The 26,292-nt window shown below is 35.0% G+C and overlaps 2 protein-coding genes and 1 long non-coding RNA gene across 6 annotated transcripts; 1 reads left to right on the top strand and 2 right to left on the bottom strand.

Annotated features, from left to right (window-relative positions):
* Window positions 1-24,494, top strand: ash2 (set1/Ash2 histone methyltransferase complex subunit ASH2). Its single transcript, XM_028188280.2, has 10 exons — window positions 1-300; window positions 539-717; window positions 1,302-1,449; window positions 8,798-8,994; window positions 14,714-14,931; window positions 15,826-16,003; window positions 19,537-19,693; window positions 20,317-20,440; window positions 20,634-20,888; window positions 21,674-24,494. The coding sequence occupies exons 1-10, from the start codon at window positions 152-154 to the stop codon at window positions 21,776-21,778; spliced, it is 1,710 nt and encodes a 569-aa protein (XP_028044081.2). The 5' UTR covers window positions 1-151; the 3' UTR covers window positions 21,779-24,494.
* Window positions 2,639-7,747, bottom strand: LOC149502279 (uncharacterized). 2 transcript variants are annotated; one of them, XR_016323508.1, is made up of 4 exons: window positions 5,976-7,747; window positions 5,577-5,687; window positions 4,198-4,318; window positions 2,639-4,106 (listed from the first exon to the last, which is right to left on the bottom strand). It is a non-coding gene; the product is annotated as an uncharacterized LOC149502279 (long non-coding RNA). The 2 variants fall into 2 exon arrangements; XR_016323509.1 differs by lacking the exon at window positions 4,198-4,318.
* LOC114253412 (bolA-like protein DDB_G0274169) lies at window positions 24,491-26,060 on the bottom strand. 3 transcript variants are annotated; one of them, XM_028188286.2, is made up of 3 exons: window positions 25,975-26,060; window positions 25,206-25,399; window positions 24,491-24,839 (listed from the first exon to the last, which is right to left on the bottom strand). In XM_028188286.2, the coding sequence occupies exons 2-3, from the start codon at window positions 25,383-25,385 to the stop codon at window positions 24,690-24,692; spliced, it is 330 nt and encodes a 109-aa protein (XP_028044087.2). In that variant the 5' UTR covers window positions 25,386-25,399; window positions 25,975-26,060; the 3' UTR covers window positions 24,491-24,689. The 3 variants fall into 3 exon arrangements, with proteins under 3 accessions (XP_028044087.2, XP_028044085.2, XP_089585749.1); XM_028188284.2 differs by having other exon boundaries at window positions 25,897-26,052; XM_089729623.1 differs by having other exon boundaries at window positions 25,206-25,324; window positions 25,897-26,042.
* Between the last annotated feature and the right edge of the window lie 232 nt (window positions 26,061-26,292).

Here is a 26,292-nt window from a genome sequence, read left to right as displayed (position 1 = left end):
TAAGCAATAACCATTTAAAAAAAAAGTTGTGCTGAATGCTATTTGTATTTTAAAAATGCTTTTGTGGAAATAAAACTATGATTTAGGAAACATCTATTATGTACACCCAAGAAATGATTAGATCTGATTTAAAAATAGCGTTTTGTTAAGGATGTCTCTGTCTTATAATCACAAAAAATCTACGGAGATCGATACTTGTTTCAATAATTATTATTCTTCTGAATCTCATAAAAACGGTGATAATATGGATAAAAATAAAGGAAATAAAACTTCTGCTGAATCTCAAGGCACATGCTACTGGTATGTAAATGTATTTCAAATCGTAATGAAAAAAAAACCTCGGTGATAACCTCTTGTTGTTTTGGCGGCAAGATCCGTCCAACAAAAAAAGTGTTTATCTTTTATTGAACACATAACAATGGTTAAAGATTTTTTGTTCAATTGTAGTATGTATACCTATGCTGAATATACACATTTTTCTTAATAATGTACTTCAATAGTATTGTTAATAAATGAATTTTGACGCATTTGTTTCCAGCGGTAAAGATCGTAATCTGAACATAGCTGAGTTATTATGTGCATCATGCAATAGATGGTTTCACGAATCCTGTATCGGTTATCAACTTGGCAAGCTGGTACCTTTCATGACAAATTATCTCTTTATTTGTAAGAACTGCTCTCCTACTGGTTTGGAAACATTCAAAAAAAATCAAGCACGTAAGTTAATATTCAATAAAATTTTAAATTTTCAAATTGCATTGCATTGCTTTAAATTTTCAAAATGCAAATTGCATTGTGTCTTACATTCTGTATTAGAGAAATACAGAAACAAAAATGATAGGTATGATAAAAAAGACCAATTGTTCCACATTAAGTGGCCTACCTACAGTCAGTACAAGACCACTAATTGTGGCGGATGAGTTTTAACAAGCTCATAAGCTATTGTCTAATAGTGTTCATCTTTTCAATTATAATTTTTTTTATTCAAGTGAATGAATACAATGTCCATTTGTTTTAGCCCTTTGGTATAGCTTTGTGTTTTAAATTCAATAGCTGATTCAGTTGAATGTCCTCTTAGCCTTTTCTGATATATCTGAAGTTTTATGCATAATAACATCCTTCTGTAATTTTCTTCAATATAGGTAAAGGTCAGTGTAAGAACAAATTTATAAAACTGCACAAAACTGACAGTTGGCTTTACATTCTACATCATTAACTGATTTTCCCATTTTGGGATTAAAATTTCTGAGCCTTTCTAAACGCCAGATAATATTGGAGTAACCATATTTTTCTCCATACAGCATTCCCGCAAATGTGTCTAACTGCAATTGCTAATCTTCAACAAGATAGTGTGAAAAATGGTAGCAATAGACGTCTGTTCAGCAAAGACCGAGAGATCATACCATACATTGACCAGTATTGGGAAGCTATGACCACAATGCCCAGAAGGTAATGTAAATTGAAAAGTACATTGTTATTGCTTATGGTCGAAAGTTCATAAAGATTCACATCATTTAGGCATGTTATAATACTTAACAAGTTTATTATATTAACTAGTTGACCCAGCAAACTTCGTAGTGCCTCAATCGATAAATAAATGACCTAAACATTTGTATAAAATAAACTTGAAACAATCAAAAGGAATCCATCCGACGGGGGACACATCAAAGGAAAAAATATTGGTATTTTTATTTTAATTCCGAGCATTTTCATATTTATCTACCTTTTAAACCTTCTCTGGACTTCGGCAAATAATTCAAGACCAAAATTAGCCAAATCGGTCCAGCCATTCTCGAGTTTTAGTGAGACTAATGAACAGCATTTCATTTTTATATATATAGAATAACTGGAGTATTTAGAGTAAGGCAGTCAAAATGAAGAAGATGCTCTCATATACATTGAAGTATTACTAGTACTTTTTTGTAATATTATTTTGTCATATTCAATGTATATATGTCAAATACAAGAAATTTTCACTTTTGACACAAGTGATCAAGGTGTTTTGACACAAGTGATCAAAGGTGAAGTATGTCTTTTACTGATTTTTATTAATTTACTCACAGATAATTGTTAAATAATAATGATAGGCCAGAAAGCTATTATTACTTTGAAATAATTCAATTTAGAGAAACTGTGTTATAAGACTTATGTGTTATTTATCAACACATGAATACTTGCTCAACTTATAATTTTATAAAAAAGGTTATTAGTCTTCTAATAGTAGTCTTTATTAAATATACTCTTTTCATGAAAATGAAATGAAAAAAATAATAATGATAACCTGTTCTGGCTTAGAAGCCAAATGGCAGATGGGCATGCACCCATAGATTATACACTTAATATATTTGAGATAGATGCGCAACTCTCATTTTTATTTTTGCTTTAGTTAGAGCCCAGGACGGCAGGCGTCGCTGCTGTCGATTATTAGTCTCCCTACCCCCCACCAGGTGGCTTTTTTAGTAATTTTAATATTTTTTATAATTAACTCTCTTTATGAAAAAATCTTATCGTTTAGAATCGCTGAAATTCCCGGTAGTACTTATGAAATATTAAAGAACGTTTGATTGTGTTCAGCATTCTAATCGATAAGACCTTTTCATACAGAGAGAAAACAGTTTTTTAAAATAAAAAGCTGTAATTCTCTGTAAGCTATTTAATTTCCCTATATTACAAACAATTTACTGTTAAAAGATAGTATGAACGTACAATTGTATAAAATTTCGAATAACAATAACTCCTCTAGATTAATCCTACTAGAGTACTTAATAACATTAAATCGAAAGTTATCTAAAAGTTAAATAAGTCTAGATAATCAAATCATTCCATCTCAATTAAGTCATTCGTGCGAAATATAAACATGTCAGCTTTCCATTACAAACATAGTAGACAATTTGAATTAAATTTAATAAATTTGTTTCACAATGATAGCAGTTCTTGCTTAAAGTTGATCATGACAGATCATGACCTTGTACGAAAATCTTACATCTATAAACACTACCTATGCTTCGTCATACAATAATTGTCATTTAAACTAGCATTGTAGAGATAATACACACACTAAAGTGAATACTAAATTATTCTTAGCACTCTTATAAATATTTACACATTTAAGAAACAATTAACCCACAATTGTTCATAATATGTGACATTTTGTTCTGCACAAAACGTTTTTTACATAAATTGAAAAAAAAAAAATGTGGAAAAATTGTAATGATGATTTAAAGTACTCTTAAATATTGATAGTTTGTACTTAATGACGCTTATAGAAATCTTAGACATGATTACAATAGTTATAGTTTTATTTCCCTTCTAATTTATTTCTATTCTGACGTTTCTGACGCTTTAGCTTTGGTAATACTAGATGAAACAAACAGCAGATTGTAAGAAAATCATCTTAAAGTTAATTACATTCATTGCAAACCATTAGTTTGAATTTTGTTACAAAAGAAACTGATGTTCGTTACATGCAAATGAATTATAAACATACACATGCAAACATAAAATGTAAATTTATCTTTTAATCCAAATTAAATGTACATTAATATTACATCTAAGGGTTTCGAAAATTTTTATTGCCCTCAACGGCAGACGAGTACGCAGCCCGGCTCGTGATAAGTGGTCACCAGTGCTTATAAACTTTAGCGGTGCCATAGGGGTCGCTGTCTATCACTTAAGTTTTAATAAATTTTTAATATACTCAGTCACAAGCATAATGATTTCACAGAATGAAAATGTAAGAAACGTAATCATGTTTGGGCATTTTCGTTTATATCTGCTCATACAGAAAACACGACTTAGCTAATATATTCCACAATAATGCTTTTGAATTACCATTAATTAAAATCATCTTCTCGTAGAATTTACAAAAGGTTATTTACAAAAATTTATATCAGTGTTTTCATATATTACTAACTTACTAATTACAACAACTATTCAAATGTAATATACTATAACTATAAGAACTAAACAACCTATTTTAAAACAAAATTGGTATCAATTTAGTTCATATGAACTATTTCAATTATTAATTTATAAATTATAAACATATTTAAAAAAAAATTAAGATCCCTTGTGAGTTCACATTCCTTGCTGAATCAGTTCTTCTTCTGAAAAGGAGAAACAAAGTATCTTAAGTATGTAACAAATATTGAAAAAATACGACCATGAAAAATTTAGTGTTAATGTAATCATACTTACAAATTAATATATTACATAACACGTTCTGGTTCAAATATAGTGCATCAATCTTTTCATGTTTCAGACATTTTAGTGCTCCTTATAATTTTTCCATAAAATTTTGTCATTATCAAACCTTTGTCTACAAAAATAAAAACATTATTTTATATTGAGTAGAAGGATGAACGTGGTCACAGGCCACTTGGTGTAACTTGGTTATCAAACACCAGGAAACAAAACGTGAATACCATCATCTAACTTTGGATGTGAGATCAATTGTGCTGTATTTTATTTAAATAGGAAACCATGACTGCTTCCCGACAGAAATAAGCAAGATGGTGATACACATCGGTATAACTTTACAATATGCCCTACCTCAACCATTTATATTCCAGTCAGAAGGTTGCAGTATTCTTGTATAGTAAAAATATTCTCTTTTACCACCAAGAAATCAAAATGATTTATAATTATACTAACCAAGTTAATTTAACAAAATCATTTATTTTCTATATTTTTTGTTATAATAATAATATAATCTCATAGATAAAAGAATTAATGTCTAAATTGTTTTCAGCTAAATCATGCATGCAGGCAGTACATCCAGTAAAAATCTTTGATTAACATTTTTTTATAATATATCCTGATACATATTTCTTTAATTCAGCATAAATCAAACAATCGCTACTTTTTAATTGACCCACCACTATCAATTGCTCAGTATCAATAGAATAATCTATTTTGAGAATGTCATTAGACTTCTGATTGAAAAACTTTGTAAAGATTTTCATTGGATTAGTGTTGTCTTTCTCACAATTCGCTCCTAGAGAATGAGGTGAACCAAAATTATTAATGAGCAATGTTTTAAAAGCACTAATAAATTAACTACAATTAGGATTAATATTTCTAAAACCGTTACTTCTATTACTACTAAAGAAATTCTCCAATGGATCTTGATTCAAATTTCTAGTTAGTAAATTGCAGATATTGTGGTATTGATTTAAAAAATGCCACAATTCTTTAAATACTTTGATGTTATGGATCCAGTTTTGTATTGAAATAATTGATTTGTGTTTAATATTCACTACATTATTTTTTATAACAACTGATTTGAATTTAATAGACTAATATAGGCAGTAAATCATACCATAAATTAAAATGAGGAGAATTTCTTTTTAAGCAGTTTTTGTATTGTTTTGGAGAATTTTGATAAGAATGACCATTAAATGAATCAAATAATTTTTCAAATTATAATTTGAGCTCCTCTAAAATTCTGAAAAGAAAAGTGTATAATTCAAAATCAAATATACTTGACAAACTATTCAAATATGGGTTTTAGTCATGAATAGTTTTATGTTCAGTATTAGAGTAGTTTATTAAAAAAGACAGATATTGGCACCTACTTCTGTATGATACACTTTCAATTTTTGTCATATTATTCATACTTGAAGTCAGCACAATTCCACTCAACAACTGTGGCTGATCAATTTCGATGTGAGCTGCATAATTTTGTTCTGAAATATTTACAAACAAATAAATTAATATTGTTATAAGTCTATTTGATGGTAGTATGAAGCACTTTTCAAAATGTCTGTTGCAAAGGCGAATGTTGTTATACATATATTTTTCACTGTTTTCCTGAGATTCTGCACTTAGTACAGATTTCCATTTATTAAATCTCTCAATTTGTTCTATTATAAACTATTATTGTTATTATTGTTCTATTGTAAACTTCATTCAAATATATAATTAATAATATTTCTGTTAGCAAATGATATAGCGGGAAAATAGTGCAAACTCACCGTTACCAAGGCATCCGAAATAAAATTTCATTCTTGATCTTCGAGGCATGCTGACTATTAATAATAAACTTTCTGTAAGTAATGAAAACAATATACACAGGCATACGAAACTTTATCGAAGAAAAAGTATTGGAGCCAAGTTATGTCTAAAGAGAATTCGAAACAGTTTCTTAATGCCTAATCGTCTAATATTCTCACAAACTAAAAGTTGCTCCAAATTGGTACTAAATCGTAAAATAGCTCACAAACCGAGACCAAACCAAAAACGATTTAAAAAATTAAAGCGTCAGGTACGCCATTTTGAAAACTACAAACTACTACAAAGTTGCCAATCCAAAGTAAAATATTTCTAAAATTTGGTTTTAGTAGCAGTTTATTTCCATGATACTGTTTATTTTCCTAACAGAAATATCATTTAATGTAACATAAGACATGTTGGATTTTTGTTAAAAATAAAAAATATTGATAAGTACGGTTTATGTTTCTAACATATATTTTTTTTGTTTCTGAAATAATTCCAACTTCTACCAACGATAGCATTTTTTATTGAGTCAGAACTCATATCCGCCATCTAGTGAGTTTATTAGATCATTAATGCCTAAACGTTACAAAAATGACGTCGCCACAGGAGTAAGATGACGCTAGTTGTATGTTATTTTCCTTTGTATGGGAGTTGCACCCCCCTGCATGCACCCATTAATCTATAATGTAAACGGATGCTAGGTCCTTAAAAAACATTTATCTAGCTACCCATTCTGACATATAAGACTCAATGGCATTGTTATAAAGATGGTTTATTGTTAAAACCCTGATACAAAATTGCAAGGTTCTATCTATCTCTTAGGTTTATGGCGTTTCCTTTTAGATTTCGCCAATGTCAAGTGTATTTAATACTCTGCTTTCTATAGCGGGCTTCGTGAACGAGCAAGGTCACATTGCAAGGTTCAGAACTGAACTAGATATCAAATCAAATGGTCTAGTATTTGTAGTGATATGATTTAGAAAGTTTAGTTGCAAATTTGGTAAACATACTGATACTATAGATTAGTATAGATGGATTATGGAAACTTATAGCAGTAACTACTAAGATTACTTATATTTGACAAGAGCCATACAGAAAATTATTGTCACTAGGAGTTAAGAACTTAGGACACGTAATTAAACTAATATTTGAATAGTAGTCAAAGTAGGGGACTGAAAGAATACAAAGGATATTGTGCCATAGATATGCAAACAAAATCATGTGTAGGGTAAAACCTGGATAGATGCCGCAGCGGGATAGATGCCTCATGTTCTAAAAACCTAACTTCCCTCACTCATGACAAAAAATTAATTTAATAAGTAGGAACCACAGTCACTCTATACCTTATGTACCATTTGACAATCGCGTGGTGACGAAGTGTTTTCCTCGTGCACGTAATTTTCTCCGCGCGGAATTTTACGAACACGTCAAAGATTGAAAGGTTAGTATTTAGCGTGGTATAACTTTATAATTAGTGTAAAATTCCATTCTATTTTTTGCTACGTGAATATATTGGTTCATTGAGTCTGCATCTAGGTGTAAATAAATGCTATTAAGTTTATAATTTATTTACAAAAAATTTGGGCATCTATCCTTATCACAAAGGATAGTTGCCCTGATTTTTTGGGGTATAGGTGCCTTTAGAGGCATCTATCCCTCCATACTCTGCCATTTCAGAATACAGCAGAAATATGCCACGAAAACATAAAACACAAACAAATGATTTACAGTTCAAGCAGCGAAGATGAAGATAATCCACTTAACTATAAAATGAAAGGAAATAAAACAATAGATTTGCCCCTAAAGAAATCCAAGGGATAAACCTAAAACGCATGTAATAATATCGGCATTGAATGTTTTGAAAACTATAAAAATACGAAGTCGCAATCCGACTGGATTCAATGTTTAATGTTTCAGAACCAGCTACATGAAACGTGTTTTTTCAGAAATGATGTAGAAGATGTGGAAAATTTAAAGCACTATCCAGTTAAACTTCAATTGGACAAAATAATAAAGATATCTTTATTGTGTTAATTTAATATAAAAAAATATGATTTTGCAATGTACACATTGATACTTAATGTGAATATTTTATAAACAATTAAGAGTTTATATTTTTGTTGAATAAATATTTGTAAAATTTAATTTAATAAAACAATAGGATAATGCATGTTGAAACTAAAAAAATTGTAGTTTAGCTTACGCTTACCTAACGCTTTAAAAATTAAATTATGGTCATTTGTGTCATATGAGATTTATCTATTAATTATAAACATTCAAAGACTTAAAAAATACAAAATATTTTTTATTATTAACATGGGTCGTTTCTTGGAGACAATTATTGCTCTGTTAGGAATAGAACTTCTTAATATTTGGTTTGGTTTTTTCGTTTACACGATATAAAGGGCATCTATCCTGCACTGCAGGCATCTATCCTACTCAGTATTTTCTTGGTGGGGCAACTATCCATACAGGTAGGCATCTATCCTCCAAAAAAAGGTTCTACGAAAAACGAATTTCTGCAAAATCTGTATTTGATAGGTTAAAAAAAAATTATATTAATTAAACATAAAGGATTGAGCTAACTACATTAATAGAAATTATTCGTATAAAATTAATATTTTCAAAATTACATGACTATTTCAAAAAGTGGGGCATCTATCTCGGCTTTACCCTATTTGGTGTATGTGTATGGTGCATATGTGAGTAATAAGATGAACTATGACTTATGATGTAACTTGTTGATGTATGACAAGCTGAGTGAGCTGATGAGTACTAAATATCTAATGTTTGTTATCAGGGTGACCCAGTCGTGGTATGCTACAGTACAGAGAGCTCTAATCAAGGATATCCAGGTTTTGTTCACATATGAAGAAGATTCGTCTGATGGTCCCATGTTTGGGCTCTGCAACGCAGAACTGACAATTATTAAACCTAACTACGAAGCCATGATCAAGCATGGTCAGCTCAAAGTCACCGATATGGGTATAGCTACAAGTAAGTCAAATTCTGAAACATGATTTTTCAGTTAACTGTACTGGCTTACGTCGCTGAATTGCAACTAAAATGTGTTATGTCATTACTTATATGGGTTAACAGTTCCGAGCTCACTAGATCCAACACAAGTGGAGATTATGTAATAGACTTCTGAACATGTGGCACAGTGAACATTGGCACAGTCGCATCGCTGGATACCAGTACTCCTGACGTAGCTTGTCCTTCATGCCACAACTACTGCCTCACCACATGATCAATTTGCGCCAGAAATATGCAAGACGGTTGCACATACTTAATCCCAAACTCAATTTTATTTACAAATACCGGATCTAGTAAGGAAAGTAATCAGTTTACGTAATTGCTCCCTAGTTGGCGGATCCCTGTGAAAATTTAGCTATATACCCTCGCACGTTCTTATATCTTGACTTGTTTAGAGAATAAAGCCGCCGGTACACAGTGGCACATAACTGGATTGAATGTGTCTCACAATACAGTAGTGATAGCAACTTGCAACATGTTGCTATGGCAACAAACAATGTCATTAGACGTGTCTTCTCATGTAGCTTGAAGATAGTTCTTTGCTCCGCTTAGACGGTGGTAACCGAAAGACATGGATTGGGAATGTGTTCAGTGTGATTAGTGCGAGTTTTTTAACGTTCTCGATATCGAAAAAGTTAACTCAAATTTTTATCTTGGAACGTTTGCCTACGTTTGCCACTAGGGGTGCTGCATACACTAAGCGCACTGAAGAACATTGGGTGTGTGCCATATAAGGAAACACTTTCCTAGTTGATGCTGTTTGCATATTAAAAATGTTTGGGAGAGAGCTCGAGCTTGCTTATCTGCGAATGTCTAGTTGAAATGATGTTTGTAATATATTTTACAGTAAAAGCTCATTAATCTTTTTTTATTATTATTGCATAGTTGGGTGGACGAGCTCACAGTCCGCCTGGTGTCAAGTGGTTACCGGAGTCCATAGACATCACAACGTAGATGCCGCCACCCACCTTGAGATATGAGTTCTAAGGTCTCATTATAGTTACAAAGACAGCCCCACCCTTCAAACCAAAACGCATTACTGCTTCACGGCAGAAATAGGCAGGGCGGTGGTACCTACCCGTGCGGACTAACAAGAGGTCCTACCATGCACATCGCGGGACATATGGTTCGTAAATACTCCGCGAATACGGAAACCATGAATATGGTATCGTAATTTACGTATGATATTGAATTATAGGGGATACAACAACATACTTTAGGCATAATTGTAATAAGGTCTATTTTACTTTTGTTTATAAGTCAATTTAATTATGTGTTTACGAGGGATATTCAGTTGGATAACTACATACTCTAAGTTATTGGAATCCTTTTTATCAACGTGTATGTACTGATTAGATCGGCGAATAAATAAATATTTAGCCGCGAAAGTAGGAATAGGATCGCATTTTTTTAATATCCGCGAATACGTCATATAATATCGTCGTCTTTGCAACATTTATTTTTTACTTTTTACCAGTTACATTATCTGTCTTTTAAAGTAAGATAAAATTGTGTATTAATTTTGTGTTAATAGTAGACAAAACTTTGGTAAACTAAAAAAAAAATCTAAAACTAAACTACACTCTTTTGACAGTATTTATGAGAAAAATACTGGTGATACCAAATGATTCCGTGTATTAACTCAATTTCGAATATTTTTGGAAATTGTACACTTTTAATGCGAAAAGACGATATGTAGTGAAAACGGGAATGAAGGAAGCCCGAACTAGGAGCTTGTACTGTGTTCAAAATGAAATAGCATTTAATTATTATTATTATTATTATTATTATTATTTTGTTCCTCCCTAAGCTGATAGCCTTGAGAGGCTATATCAGCGTCGCCTTAACTAGTAGGTGAGCTCACGGGGCTCAAACCCTGATGACGTTGCTAACACAAACTCTAGCAAGAGCCGTGCTTCGCAGAATCTACCACTGGATCGGAAACGCGACCCACTGAGAAGATCCGGCGAGAAACTCAGTGGGCTAACGTTTAACCTAAAATGTCTCGTCTTTATATGAGTTTTTTAAAACATCTAAAATATTGAAACGTAAACAAACAGCTAAAATCAAATCAGAAAGTAATTGCTTGAACACAATTCAAAAGCACATTTATTTTAAAGTGTCATTCATTGGAACAAACAATGTTATTGAATACAAAGATGACGTTGCGAGAGCTAAAGTTGCATACGTATAAAATTAACATTTTTAAAGATGAATCGTATGTCTATTTCTTCGCTATAAATAAAAATGGAATCCTGTTCGTTGGTAATCCGATCATTTCAAAACCATTGGATAAATTTGCCTATTTTTTATCTTAGAAAGTTCGTAACAGTCCAAGGTACTTATGGTACTAATGGAAATGGACTGGACAACATTTCTCACCTTTAGAATTATAGAGACCCATTTCGAAATTTTTGGATTTCGACTTTAATTAAAAAATGGACGACACTTTTCAGCGACGCTTAATCAAATGACCAAAAGTGGCTTATAAAGGGACAAACTTATCCTCCGTCTTATCACTACGTCCCCTTCCTCTACTTCTTTTCGGTTTGAAAACTTTATTTGATGTGAACTCATTTTTTGGATTGTGTGTCTATAATTCTAAACATGCGATGTGTCCAGTCAGCGAGTTCAAAATAAATAGGCACAAACAAAGCAGTTGTGCGTCGTTAACTCTTCCACCGTTTGTCAACCGATTTTCCTTTTTTTAACTATTTACATACTGACTAATAAATAAACTTAGTAAATTAATTGATAGAACTTTTTGGTAAGTTGTGGTAAGTTTGGGTAAGTTGGTAGAGTTCTTAGGTGAATATGTCCTTAATGCGACGTACTTATGATTTCCACGATAAAATAATAAATGTGGTGTAGTAATAAAAGTACGCTACATTATAAAAGTTAAAAACAAATGTGTAAGTAGTAAAATGCTTCGATCACCCAAATAAAATAAAAATAAAGCTTAAAATATGTAACATGTTATTTAGTTTCTTAAAATATAACATTACAAAAAAAACTATATTTCTGGAATTTCATATAAAATAAAATAATAATATATTTTCGTAAATCATTAGTTACACCCCTTGTGTACTCGAGCCGTCTTCATTACGAGAGCGGTCTAGTTCAGTGACGTGTACAATTGGAACGCGGCCAATTCTGAAATATCGATACCGCACTCGGGCGCGAAACAACACCGCCTCAATCGCAACGTGGTCGAGGTCTAGACGTACGCGGCGACCCGCGCGTCTGTGTGCGTGCGTGCGTGCGTACACGGCGCACACGTGCACGCGCTCAGTTCGAACGTTTGTTGCATTAGTGTGTCGTACGTGTCGATGACTAACACACAACGAACGGCTCACAAGGATTTTTTAATATTGATTATACGTTGAAAATTACTGCACCTTGAACTTATTATGGCCGGTAAGCGAGTTTGTTTAGTATTCCCTGAGGTAACCGCGTGGCCCCGATCGAATTTAAAATTAAAATTAAATCTAGAGTTTCTCATTTTTGTTTCATTATTCGCGATGCATCGAAGACTAGCGTTTCCGCGAACACCGCCAAATACGGTAAAACGGTAATTATCGGGAGCCTTAACCCGCAATAAAAGTATATTATTAGTATCTTTTAACGTATGTCTATATAAATTGTTGTTTTTTGAAATAAATTACGGTAAATATTGTATTCTGTGTCTCAATTTATTATTTAGAAGCGTAATACTGACCTCGAAGCGTACGATATGTCTTATCAGCGTTTACAAAATATTTGTCGGGCTCGATTCGTGTGTAGAATGTCCGAAGCGACTTCGAAGCGGTAAATGTAATTTGATATTACGCATTTATGATCGTTGACTTGTATAAAATCTACAAGGTCGAATTTACAATACATGGAACTACACGACAATCGATATACATTTGATATTCAATATTATTATAATTTTTTTTTCAAATATAGAAAGCTGTCCTTTTTTTTTGGTTAATGTAAGTAGCTTACATCTGCAGTGTTTGCGTAAGTTTGAATTGCGACATAAAAATATATACTTTAAGAAATTAAAAGCATGATCTCAAAAAGCATTAGTCAATTGACAGCATAGCGCGAATGCATCGCCTTTTAGGCATGAGAACCGTAATATAATTATCAAAGGCTCCGCTAATTTGATTGGAGCATTTAGTTGTTTATACACATCGATGTTAATTCATAACAGAACTATTTAAAAAAAAAAAAAATAGAACAGAACTATAAGGTTGCATGTCTAGTGTAATGATCAGTGTTGCAATTGTTCAATTTGCCTGAGTTGACACGTGGTTTGTTAGGTAATAACTTTGATCGGGCGACTATCTCATAGACAGGGCACGCGGAGGCTGATAAAGTTGAAGCATAGGTTTTTATTTATTTATTCTACTACTCATTCCTTCCCCAAACATCAGCACTAAAGGGATAGCTTCATCTCGGTCTAAAAATACGTATGAAAAAAAGAGAAACAAACATTTTGTATTGTTTGTTCGTCTAAAAGTGGAGCAATTTCATTTTAGAGATCTCCGTGTTTTTTGACTGTGATTCTTTACAGTAATCTGTTTGCTTAAAAAAATCCAGAAAATCCGGTTTGCTTAAAAATCCGGAAAATCTTAATAAAAGTCTCGGTAAATAATATAAAACAAACAACAAACAGTAATGATTACTCCGCAATGCGAATGAGTATGCGTTCTGTGTGCTTAGTGTGAGTTTTCTATCGTTCTCGATAGCGTAGAAGTTAACTGAAATTTGTATTCAGTTGGAACAGCGCCCCTAGCGGCAAACGTAAGCAAACGTTCCAACTTCATACAACTTTGAGTTAACTTTTACGCTATCGAGAACGTTAAAAGATTCGCAGTAAGCACACAGTTGTCACGCGTGTCCGTATAGCTAAAATAACCAAATTAGTACAGGTGACTCTGGAGGAAACTCCGCAATAAAATACTTCTCATTATTCTTGTTTGAGGCATCGTCTAATGAGCTTGTTAATTAATTAGTTGTAGCTCATATTCAATTATTCGTGAACGTATTTGAGAATGTATTCTTATTATTTTATTTCTATACTTATTATTACAGAAAATGAGCACGGTGGTAACGCATTGTTGCTATGCTCGTTTCCTCTATAGTCATGTTCTATGGCAAATACATATTGTTGCGGAATTTTACTAATCAACACGAAAAAAGTAATAGACATCTTGTAACAGACATCAGGACGTTTATTATCTAGTATTTGTAACCTATCGAAACGTCGGAGGTAAAAGGACTTTACAGAAGTTAGAAGATGTCTGGTTATTGATTTGTCCTCGGTGCTTTTAGGTAGGTACCTCAAGCACCAGTCATCGAATCGTCCTCATCGAACCCGTCGCTTGCGACGAAGGGCTCGACGAGTAAATTAACCCTCAGACACAGCCCACTGAGTTTCTCGCCGGAACTTAGTGGGTCGCGTTTCCGATCCGGTGGTAGATTCCGCGAAGCACGGCTCTTGCTAGGGTTCGTGTTAGCAACGTCGTCAGGTTTGAGCCCAGTGAGCTCACCTACTAGTTAAGGCGACGCTGATATAGCCTCTCAAGGCTATCAGCTTAGGTAGGAAAAAAAAAGATCTGTCCGTGATAAATTTGATGTAAAAAATTGTTGGTAAAATAATGAGGATTGAAGTAAATAAATATTGTCGTAGTTCCACTAGCCGGCAACGTGAAGGGCAGGCAAGGTAAGCGCAGGCCCGCGGTCGGCAGCGCGGCCGAGACCGGGGCTCCCATCGGCAAGAAAGGCCGTAACGCCGATGTCACCGCTCTGAAGCTGCCCTCGCACGGCTACCCCACCGAGCATCCCTTTAACAAAGACGGTTACAGATACATCTTGGCGGAACCAGACCCGCACGCGCCCTTCAGACAGGTGAGGAAAACGAATAGTGATCTAAATGTTTTTGGGTAGTTTTAACAATGAGTGCATAATAGCTAGTGTTTTTGTCTGCACATTCTTTAGATATAATTTTTAGTGGTGGTAGGACCACTTGTGAGTCCGCGCGGGTAGGTACCACCACCTCGCCTATTTCTGCCGTGAAGCAGTAATGCGTTTCGGTTTGAAGGGTGGGGCAACCATTGTAACTATACTTGAGATCTTAGAACTTATATCTCAAGGTGGGTGGCGCATTTACGCTGTAGATGTCTATGGGCTCCAGTAACCATTTAACACCAGGTGAGCTGTGAGCTCGTCCGCCCATCTAAGCAATAAAAAAAACCTATCCAAAATGATGCAGTTGAAATTTGTTATTAGTTTTATAGACAAAAGCGTGAGTGTCACTATGGAGGGTAGTCGACAGTTGCACGTAGTACGTTTGCACGCGTTAGTATAAGCCCCGCACGTTGATATTGCGATGGAACCTTGTCATAATAACAGCTGCGTGACGTTATCCACCGCAAAAAAGTACAGTTAACAAAAATATTTATTTGTTAGTATCGAATGAAGTTGACCTACCTAGTAGATAAATAAGATATATATAATTTTTATTAATATTTCCTATAAAATTGCCTATAACACCTATTATAAATGTGAAAGAAGTCTTGTCTGTTTGATATGTATTTTCATTTATAAACCTCTCAACCAATTTTAATGGACAAATAATAAATAAAACCAAGTGTTAAAAAAGCTGTTTATTATTACTATTAATCAATTTTATTATTTTACCAACGTTGCGAACGGTACTGACAGTTCGATGACGTCATCAAGATGGCTGCCAATCGCAATATCAACGTGCGGGGCTTATAAGTGTGAGTGCGGGGTGTTTAGGAGTTCGACGAGAGCAACGAGTGGAGCGGCAAGCCGATCCCGGGCTGGCTGTACCGGCCGCTGTGCCCGGGCGGCGTGCTGCTGGCGCTGCACGACCGCGCGCCACAGCTGCGCGTGGCCGAGGACCGGCTGGCCGTGACGGGCGACCGCGGCTACTGCACGGTGCGCGCCACGCACGGTCAGCATCAGCCACTCACACGCGCTTTACTTTTTAATATTATGTGTTTTGGTCTACGAATAATAAAACTATAGAAAAGTAATTGCGCTTCAAAAATGGTTCCACGTAAATAGCTACCGCGGAGGGCGGGGCTTAAAATAGCTACAGAATGGCTCGCCAGTTCGCTGTGGCACGTGTCGTGTGGTCGTGTTGCGTCAGTTTTCGGTTGACCAGATAATTATTATTTTGCGCTTTTTTATTTTGCAAGTATGCAATCGTGTGTCGTGAAATGGTGTAAAAGCCATACAGATATGAAAAACAGTGGAATTAGCTTTCATAAGTAAGTATACAAACATCGTAAAATTTCATACATTGATGATGGATAGTGTTATGCAATATGTACGATTACTTTTTCTATGCAGTAGTAGTTCTTTATACTGCTCAGATAAAACAAGTTTTATTTAAGTAGCAAGTATGATATTATGCAGCGATAACAATTGATTTTATAACTGCAGATTTCCGACAAGTGAAATTCAACGTAAAAAATGGATAACCGCTTGTGATAGTACGCTTGGAAAGAAATGAAACAAATTGGACGCATTGCAAAAATAGCACAATATGCAGCATACACTTTCTAAAAGAGGCCATGTACATACTTGAAAGGGGAAGTCGTGTGCCTTACACCTTGTATACTAGTAGTAGTAGTAGTAGTAGTAGGAGTATTGATTTTAAGTTTAATTATCATATTTTATTTCATGAATTCATTACTACTGCATAACGTCATCGTCATAAGGGTGCGCTGGGTGGACTTGCGAACCGTGACCTTGGCGCGACCAATCGCGTGCAAGCGTTTGTTTATGAAAGAGTGTGAGTGTTCGTTGTATTTGCTTTTATTTGTGTGTGTAAATGGAACCATAATCTAAAGTGCAATTGTAGGCGAGTTACTGTTCCATAGTTTTATTATTCGTAGGTTTTGGTCCTTTAGGTCCCTTAGAAATAGGTTCGTCTTTCGTTTACTGGTGGTAGGACCTCTTGTGAGTCCGCGCGGGTAGGTGCCACCAACCTGCCTATTTCTGTAATGCGTTTCGGTTTGAAGGGTGGGCAGCCCTTGTAACTATACCGAGACCTTAGAACTTATATGTCAAGATGGGTGATGGCATTTACGTTGTGGATGTTTGTGGGCTCCAGTAACCACTTAACACCACTGTTAGCTCGTCCACCCTCATAAGCAACTAAAAAAAATGAGTACTAGATATTCCGGCGCCTTAATAGCAATGTGCTTAGTGTGAATTTTAAACGTTCTCGATCGCGTAAAAGTTAACTCAAATTTGTATGGAGTTGGAACAGCGCCCCTAGCGGCAAACGAAGGGAAGGAGTCACACAGAATTCGACATAATTTCTTCAGTGCGCCACGTGGGCACCGGTGACCTACATGGTAGTCAATGTGGTAAGGGAGTCACAGAGCCATTTGGCTACGGAACCCTAAAAACAAATCTTTCGATTTCGTATAAGGTATTGAAGTTTGAGTACCGTAGTTTGGGGGGGAATCGGGACCCTTTCCAAATCCAACACAAATTTTCAATTATTTTTCTTAGGGATTAAAATGGTTCCGGGGGCTTAAATTATACACAAAAACTAGCTTGACCCGATTCACTTTGGCTTTAGTGTGAATCAGGTTACGTATGGGGACAAGAGAGTTTTTCAATAGGGCTGGCCCTATTTAGTTTGTTAGGTAGGTACCTAACTTTAGGTAATTAACTTTTTCATATCTATAATGAGTTACAAAACTTAGATGCCTATTTAATATTCTTAAACACTAAATAAAAGTAATTTTCAGTTCAACAAAGTTAAATCTAACAAGTCAACAAAAGAATTGTGACATCCCAGATTTGTCCCTATTCTAACTCTAGTCTCTATTCCGTCCAATCTACTATAAATAAGATCTCATCGTATTTAGGAACCGTATTTTTGTTTGGTATGTTTGCCCAGCTGTGCGGCCACTGCGCCGTCAGTATGTGTCCGCAGTAGTCCGCACATGTTAACGTCTCGGTACCCATCTATCGCAGCCTTGGCACGTACATACAAAAGTCCCATAAATGTGAAAATTTTGCAATACTCCATACGCGTGTCTGTATTTCTATTATTTCTTAACAAATATGTATGTAAAACATTTCCAGATACTTTTATATTTTTTAGATTATTCCATGTGCTCATTATGACGATAATAAAATTATGATGTTTGGTACTCCAATATTAAGGTAATAAAGGTATTCCTTCAGAAAACATAATTTAACATTAACTCAATATGATGTGGCCCAATAAGGAGGTTGCCGGTTGAGTATTTTTTGAGTGGTGAGGTCTAATCGGCGGATTGTCACCTCACAGGCTGGAGCTGTGGTGTGTGGGAGTCAAACCTTAACTTAGCAAATCGTTCGTTGCCATTCAATCTAAACGTGCGGTCCCCACCCTGGAGACGAACTAGGAAAGAGTAGGGGCGTGGGACACCGCTGGCACGTGTAGCCATGGTAGTCCCACGGTCTTGTAAGCAGTGTCACATGCATCTTTTATAATTAAAACAGCTTTTACGGTTTTCTTTTTGTTTTTCTTAAATTCAAATACTCGCTAAAGGAAATCAATGAATTTCACGCCAATCCCACCTTTAATAGAGAAGATATTTAGTGCTTATCGAAAATCTGGGATCCTCTTGTCGTGAACATGAAAACACGTCAAATTAATTGTTCGTTTTATGCGAAATAAAATGCACAAGCCTAGAAATATATAACTGAAACTAGACGGTAGTTAGCACAATATTCAAATGTCGTCAAATAACAACGCAGTTGTCCGTGACAACTAAAATTGTATAGTGTTAGAAACTTCGAAAATAATATAATGATAATAGAAACGCAAGAATAAACCGCGAAAGTAGTTTTTGCGAATAACTCGCAGAAACTTAACCTTGCTGCCTTTTTCTTAAGGGATTTTATGACCTGGTAACCTAAGACTAAATAAGACCTTTAGGTCAAGTCTTATTTTAATTTATATTCTTATTGTTATGAAAAATGATAATGTGGAGTGAAATGAAATGAAATGAAGATGATTAATTTGAGACATTAATCAACTGAGATGAAATGAAATGACATGATATGGGATGAAATATAATCTCAGTAACATGGTGGTCATTTACCGAGACTGGACTTTTTGGAGGATCCTGACAAGTTACGTCCAGCGGCTTTGTTTTATTTTCTTACATTTGTGCACTTTCACAGATACTAAACAGTTAATAAACCACCGTTATTACACATTTAAACCTGGAGAAACACTAAATAGACAAAACAAAACAAATCATACAAGTTCACTCTTCGCGTTCCCGCCAAAAAGTCCTAACCTTACTGCGGACCTCCTGGAGGGGGGAGGGGTCCGAACCGTGTCCAGAGCTGTGTGGTCTGGCAGAGCTTTTGCTCGCCCACTTGTCCTGGTGAAACTGGAAAGGCCTTCGGGCCCAGTAATCTTTCAATCATAAAAAAAAAGAAAAATTTGTGTGGTGTTGGGTGCAGGCGTGTCGCGCGGCAGCTGGTACTGGGAGGCGTGCGTGGAGGAGCTGCCGGAGGGCGCGGGGGTGCGCGCGGGGTGGGGCCGCCGCGTGGCCAACCTGCAGGCGCCGCTCGGGTACGACAAGTTCGGCTACTCGTGGCGGAGTCGCAAGGGGACCAGGTACAATCGAACACAAAAATCGTTTGCGTTACGGACATATAAAAATAATATCTCATACTATAACCCTATGGTAAGAATGGTCAGGCAGTATAATGCTTTCGCTAAATGTCACGGTAACCTTGATATCTTTGAACCTAGACTCAGGGGGTTTGTCAAATGTATGAAGAATATCCTATTTTGTTTTGTGCATCAATAAAATAAATTAAGAAAAAAAGCTTCACCCAAATTTAAATAGGTTTCTGGGATCACCGAAACATTATTATTCGAATTTATTTTATGTAAATGTACCTACAACATGATTTTGGCATTTCTCATTTCTATTCTTCGAAGCTATCACGACATTAATATGGTTTTATAATAGTACTGAATATATATTTTTACTGTGTGGACGAGCCCCCGGCCTATCCAGTCAAAAGTTACCGGAGCCCATAGACATCTACAACGTAAATGCCGCCACCCACCTCGAGACATGACTTCTAAGGGCTCAGTTTTTACAGTAACACAGCTGCCTCACCCTTCAAGCCGAACTGCATTACTGCTTCACGGCTGAAATAGGCAGGGTAGGGGTGCACACTCACAAGACGTTCTGCCATCAGGTTTGCAAATGCTAGTGAACTGTGCAGGTTCCACGAGTCCCGAGGCAAGCACTACAGCGGTGCGTACGGCGAGGGCGACACGCTGGGCTTCCTCATCGTGCTGCCGGACTGCGCCTCCACCAAGTTCACGCCTAACACCTACAAGGACCGGGTGAGGCTGTCACCTCGTGTGGATGCAGCAAAATGAGCTCACAACTCAGCTGACTATAATATTTGGCTCAATATTTGGTTCAGGCTTGTAGACCGTGGGATCTCTGACGGACCCGCGCGTGGCCACTTGCTACTTGGTCTACTCCCATTGTGCTGTAAAAAGTATTTAAGAGCATTTTATGTTTCCTCGCCAGCCTCTAGTCAAATTCAAGAGCCACCTGTACTACGAGGACAAGGACAACATCCAGGAGTGCCTCAACAACCTGAAGCAGCTCCCGGGCAGCAAGATCATATTCTTCAAGAACGGCGAGTGCCAGGGCGAGGCGTTCAGCGACATCTACCGCGGCTGCTATTACCCCGCCGTCTCCCTGCACCGCACCGCCACCCTCAGCGTCAACTTCGGGCCCAGCTTCAAGTACCAGCCCTCCACGCACTACCCCTACAGACCTGTGAGATATACCGCCTATTCATAACCAATCTATTGAAGGGGTGCCCACTAATCTACAGTACAGTATAGTAGTAACAGTGTAGTATAGTAGTAACAGTACAGTATAGTAGTAACAGTACAGTGTAGTAGTAACAGTACAGTATAGTAGTAACAGTACAGTATAGTAGTAACAGTACAGTATAGTAGTAACAGTACAGTACAGTACAGTATAGTAGTAACAGTACAGTACAGTACAGTATAGTAGTAACAGTACAGTACAGTATAGTAGTAACAGTACAGTACAGTGGTAATAGTACAGTACAGTACTGTAGTAATAGTACGGTACAGTGGTAACAGTACAGTACAGTAGTAATAGTACAGTACAGTACAGTAGTAATTCAATGACGACCTTTCGACTCACTATTTTAGTTCAAATGTGAGTGACCGAGTTGCCCACTTACTAGGTGTCAACTGGTTACTGGAGTCCATAAACATATTGAGTCTCTATATCGGACAAGAATTAATAAGACATGTGACAGTTAAGTGATTAAAGTGTATTTGGATTACAACCTAACATGGTATCGATAACAGGCTGTCGACAGCCTGACGATCCCGAGACAGATATAGCATCACTGCAATATAATTATCGCTAACACATACATTTTTATAGATGATATGGGAACATTTGTGGTCCCTACAAACATATCAATTTGAATTGGATGTAAAAAATAAAGTACAAATTATGTGTTCACGTTGACCTAAATCGTGAGATAAAAATACATACCTAGTTATGGTTTTTCGTTACAGATGTCAGAAAAAGCGGAAGAAGCAATATGCGAACAAACGATGGCCGACATGCTGTATCTGACCGAGAACGAGGGCAAGCTGCGCCTGGACAACTTCAACATTTGATACAACTAACGCCGCTGAGGCGAAATTATTTTGCATTTAATCGTGTTTAACTTAAGAATTAAACGGCGCTCTAGAATTGTCCTACATACGACACAAAAGTGTGCTCAATTATTATAGTAGACAGCGGCTCGCCCCTGGTGCTACTGATGTCCAAGAGCTACAGCGACCACTTACCTTCAAGCTTATAAAGGGATCTTATGAGCGGATACTTGTGCATCTTGTCAGTCTGTATACTCATCATGGTAATATATAGTCGGATTTTTTATTAGACGAAGTAAACTGACGTTTACTGTGTTGTCAGTTTTTGATGAAATAAAAATAGTGTTGTGACAAAGTGAACGATTGAAAAAACTCCTGAATTAATGAAATTGCCTCGATTGTCTAGTGAATAGTTAGTGTGCCGAACTGCCGATATCGGGCACGGGGTTCGAATTTTAGCCGTGCTTTGTACATACCAACGAGTTTTCGACGAAACATTATGTTCCTATGGTATCTACCTGTACTGAATACCGAGTGTTTTAAACATTAAGAAAAACATTGCGAGGAAGCTTGTAAGACTGTCCTATTTCCAATGCATCATATAGTTGAAACTATAGATGTATAAAATATAACAATTATAGGTACATAGGTAATGAAAATAAAAAAAACTGATTGTAGTTACATACTACTAGTAACATATTATTATATTGGATCACTTTAATACAATTTTATTGTAAAATATAAATAATATTCTTTTATAGTTTGAAATTAATGAGTAACTCTTCACACTCATTGTTCATTTATGTGATTGAACGAGAACTGAACGCATCACTATTACTTTAAATATAGCAACATTATTTCACAAAGTGACATTAGCTACTGTCAGCTGGCTTCGTCTAATTAAAAATCCGACTATAGATAGGCCACCTCTCTGTCTATCAGCCTTCACTGCGGAGTGCTGCAAGGTAGTCTTGTAGCTTTAGTAGTAGAATCAAGGTGCAGAAGGCATCCATGTTGAAGTACAATTTGTGTGTTGTTAATTATTGTCTATAAAAACGATACAGGATACGAGTGAAAGTTCACCTTGCAACGCGTGCGAATAGGCATGATGACTAATTTTCAAAATCTATTCTATGATATTCAGAAGTATCTATTAAATCAAAAATATATCATATTTCTGTGGAAAATAAAGGTTTTCATGAAATAAAATGAAATTAAAATTTAAAGTTTCTATTTCGCGCTAAAACGCTGTTCAGTGTCATGGCGTCTGTCATTACGTCACGGCTCAGTAAACTTCAGTACCTACGTCAATAGTAAACATTAGATGCTTGTATAATAAATCATTTTGCTTAATAAATATGAATTCAAAAGTATTCATGTGGTGTGTGGTTCCTCAGTGCAATAATAAATTTATAAAAACTCCGAACAACTTAATTTGTTTACGTCCCAAATAACAAAATAATGAGAAATAAATTGTTGACTCTCTTGCACGGCGAGATCCAACAGGTTTAAGTCTAAATATTCCAATTTATTTCTGTGAAGATCATTTTGATGTAAGTTTGTACATATTTCGTAAATTCTACAATGATGACCTTAATTGAGGTCTAAAATTTCATAAGTTCAATATTTTTTGAGATTACAGTTTATCTCTTGAATAACCAGTAATCTTAAGCAAATCAGCTGGTCTGTACATATGTACGTTTATGTAAAATAGTTTTTGTCCAATAGATGTGCATTGAATTCTTATAATAATAGATTTCCACAAATTGTAATAAAATTAAGTATTTTGCATAGAATTTAAGACTAACATACCAATGTTTAATCATGAACGTAATATTATATAGCGGTCGTCGGGCCCTTCGGATTGGTTCGTATGACAGTGTCGCGTCAAAAATAGGCGGGGTGGTGTTACCTACTCCAGAAGGCCTACTGTATGCTTTATCACTGGTAAGCATTTAGATAAATGTTAGTTTTCTAAAATAGTATATTATTTTCTATAAATGCTTAGCAGCTGATTGTATAAGTGTAGTTACAAAAACGGTATTTTTCAAAACTATTTTTAGGGATATAGTGTAGCTTTTATATTGTCACAGAAGGCAAATTCTGATTTCTGATTGAAGCTTTGGCTTGTTGTATGAAGTAGTTTTATGTCATAGACAACAACTGTACATATAAAATAACTAATGAATGAAAATAAATTCTACATCTAGAAATACATCAAATTTGGAATGATTTATTATACATAGTCACAGTTCTCCCACCCCCTGGGAGTTTTCTTATATGCCATCTGATTTGTAGACAGAGGCTCCACATAAAAATTTCAGTAAATATAGCGTAGGCGAAAAACAAAATATAATTACCGATTATAATTCATTTTGAGTTCATTTGTTCAGATCACAAACTGTAACAAAACAGTATTAAGACCTTCCTACCATGTCAAATCTGTGTTATGTGTCTCTTCAGTGTTATCGACCTTACTGTTATTGGAAGGATATTGTGGAGTCTGGTCATTGATTTATATTGCATAATTTCAAATATGCTTAGTAATTTAGAAACCTGATAATTATTTTGTGCATTGTAAAAGGGATATAATAAATTATAAAATACATTTTGTAAATTAAACTATGTTTATAATAAACATTCAGGCAGACAACAGCAACCAGATTGTGATGTTTAACTGCATCTGGATATTTGGAATTTTACAGGACTAGATCAAATAAATAAAAAATGGAACTAAGGATTTTTTTTATTTTAATAACACAACAATGAATAATAATCAATAATTATAAATAACCTTTTTAAATCATAGTAGTAACAACCATCTTTACACCACACACAACCACAGATTTTTTCTGTTGTCTTAGTCAATAACTAGACAATTGGTCTAGGCTTGATCAACTATGTGACATCAAAAGCATTGATGACTTATAGTTTATTTACCAAATCCTCCTCTACAGTTGGGACTCTTCTCAACCAGTTTATCACTTTCCTCCCATTGTTTAGGTGTTTTTGCAACTATTGATAGTGCATGTACACCATTTTGAAGTTCTTCTGCCAGTAGTTCATTGACTAAATGATGTCTCTGGAATTAGTTTTCAAATAATATATTTGTTGAATTTGAATATAAAAATGCATCCACTGATATGCCATGAGTAAGACAACCAGTTTACTTATATCAAGTGCTGTAATTTTCTTGGAGATTAAAATTAAATCGAAACTCCTTTATGTAGGCAGTGTCGTTTGCATTGTGATTTTGATAAGTTTTAAAACAATGTTAGTAGGCCTTTTAAATTTATAAGAAGAAGTTAAAGTTCATTTAGTTTGAGGTCTGATACTGGCATGATACTACAAATATATTAAATTAATAATTTAATTTTTTTGTTAACTCAAATGGTAGGAAAAAAGGAACACTTCTGCTAGTATTAAGGGCAAAGCTCAGAAAACTCACTTTTATAAGAGGTAAACCATCAAATTTTTCTGAAACAACTACTACTTTGAAGTGTGTTTCAGCTCCTTTCGGTACATTGTGCATGTAGGATTCATTTATGACTTGGACATGTTTTGATTCTAAAATTGTTAATAATTTATTTCTTATTGTACTTTCGACTATTCCTGATGCAGATGACATGTTTCTGATTGTTCCTGGAATGTATTAGTGAACCACAAAAGTTACAGTGAATTAAGAAAATCAGTTTCCTCAAATCTATTAGCAGCGAGAAATGAATTGCCACAATTTCTGATGAATCAATTATATTTTAGTGTAGTGGAGACGTGTCTTATATAGTTTAAAGTTGTTATATTGAGAATGGAATTGATAAGCTTGTAGTACATATTTATGGGTTAAAACGACAATATTCGGACAGTTGATTTACTGACTATAATCAACCGCTTGATGGAAATCTCTCCCTTGGTCTTTTCCTCTTATGTTTGTTCTTAGGTGTCTTTGTCTATCAGATATTTTGGTCTTGTTTTAACGCCTTCATAAATTATATACTTTTTTTCTGGCACAGTAACCCGAATTGGATGTTAGTTAGCGACAGGGTGACGTATTAATTTAAAATAAAAGGTTTATTTGGTACATATTATAATATTTAATATCGAGTATATTATTTAAAGAGCATATAATAAGCGGCACTTACGGTGTTGAAAAAATCTCAACATAGATATAAAACGATACGATTTTAAGAATAAAATTTATTAGTTACGTATGTATGTACCTATGTGTTTTATAAACTTTTTCTTTTACAAATGTTTTTGAAATGTTTCTGGTTTTGGCACTTTTGACAGTAATTGTAGTTCCATTTTTCCAAATGAAACGGCGAAGATATCACATCATACAGCCAAATCTTTTGTATATGTTTTATGAAATGATACGGTGTGAAAAATGAAATGAATAAAATAAATTCTCAGTAGAGTAGTGGCTTTTTCAAATACCTTAACGGATTTTTTGGAAGAGTGAGAAGCCACGTCCAGCAACTTTGTTTCATTTTCCCACAATTGAGTACTTTCACAGATGCAAAACAGTTAATATAGCC

This window comes from Bombyx mandarina, chromosome 09 (genome assembly GCF_030267445.1).
Source record: "Bombyx mandarina strain Sakado chromosome 09, ASM3026744v2".
Taxonomy (NCBI): domain Eukaryota; kingdom Metazoa; phylum Arthropoda; class Insecta; order Lepidoptera; family Bombycidae; genus Bombyx; species Bombyx mandarina.
The sequence above is the reverse complement of the archived record's forward strand: the minus strand, read 5'-3'. Positions and strand labels throughout refer to the sequence as shown.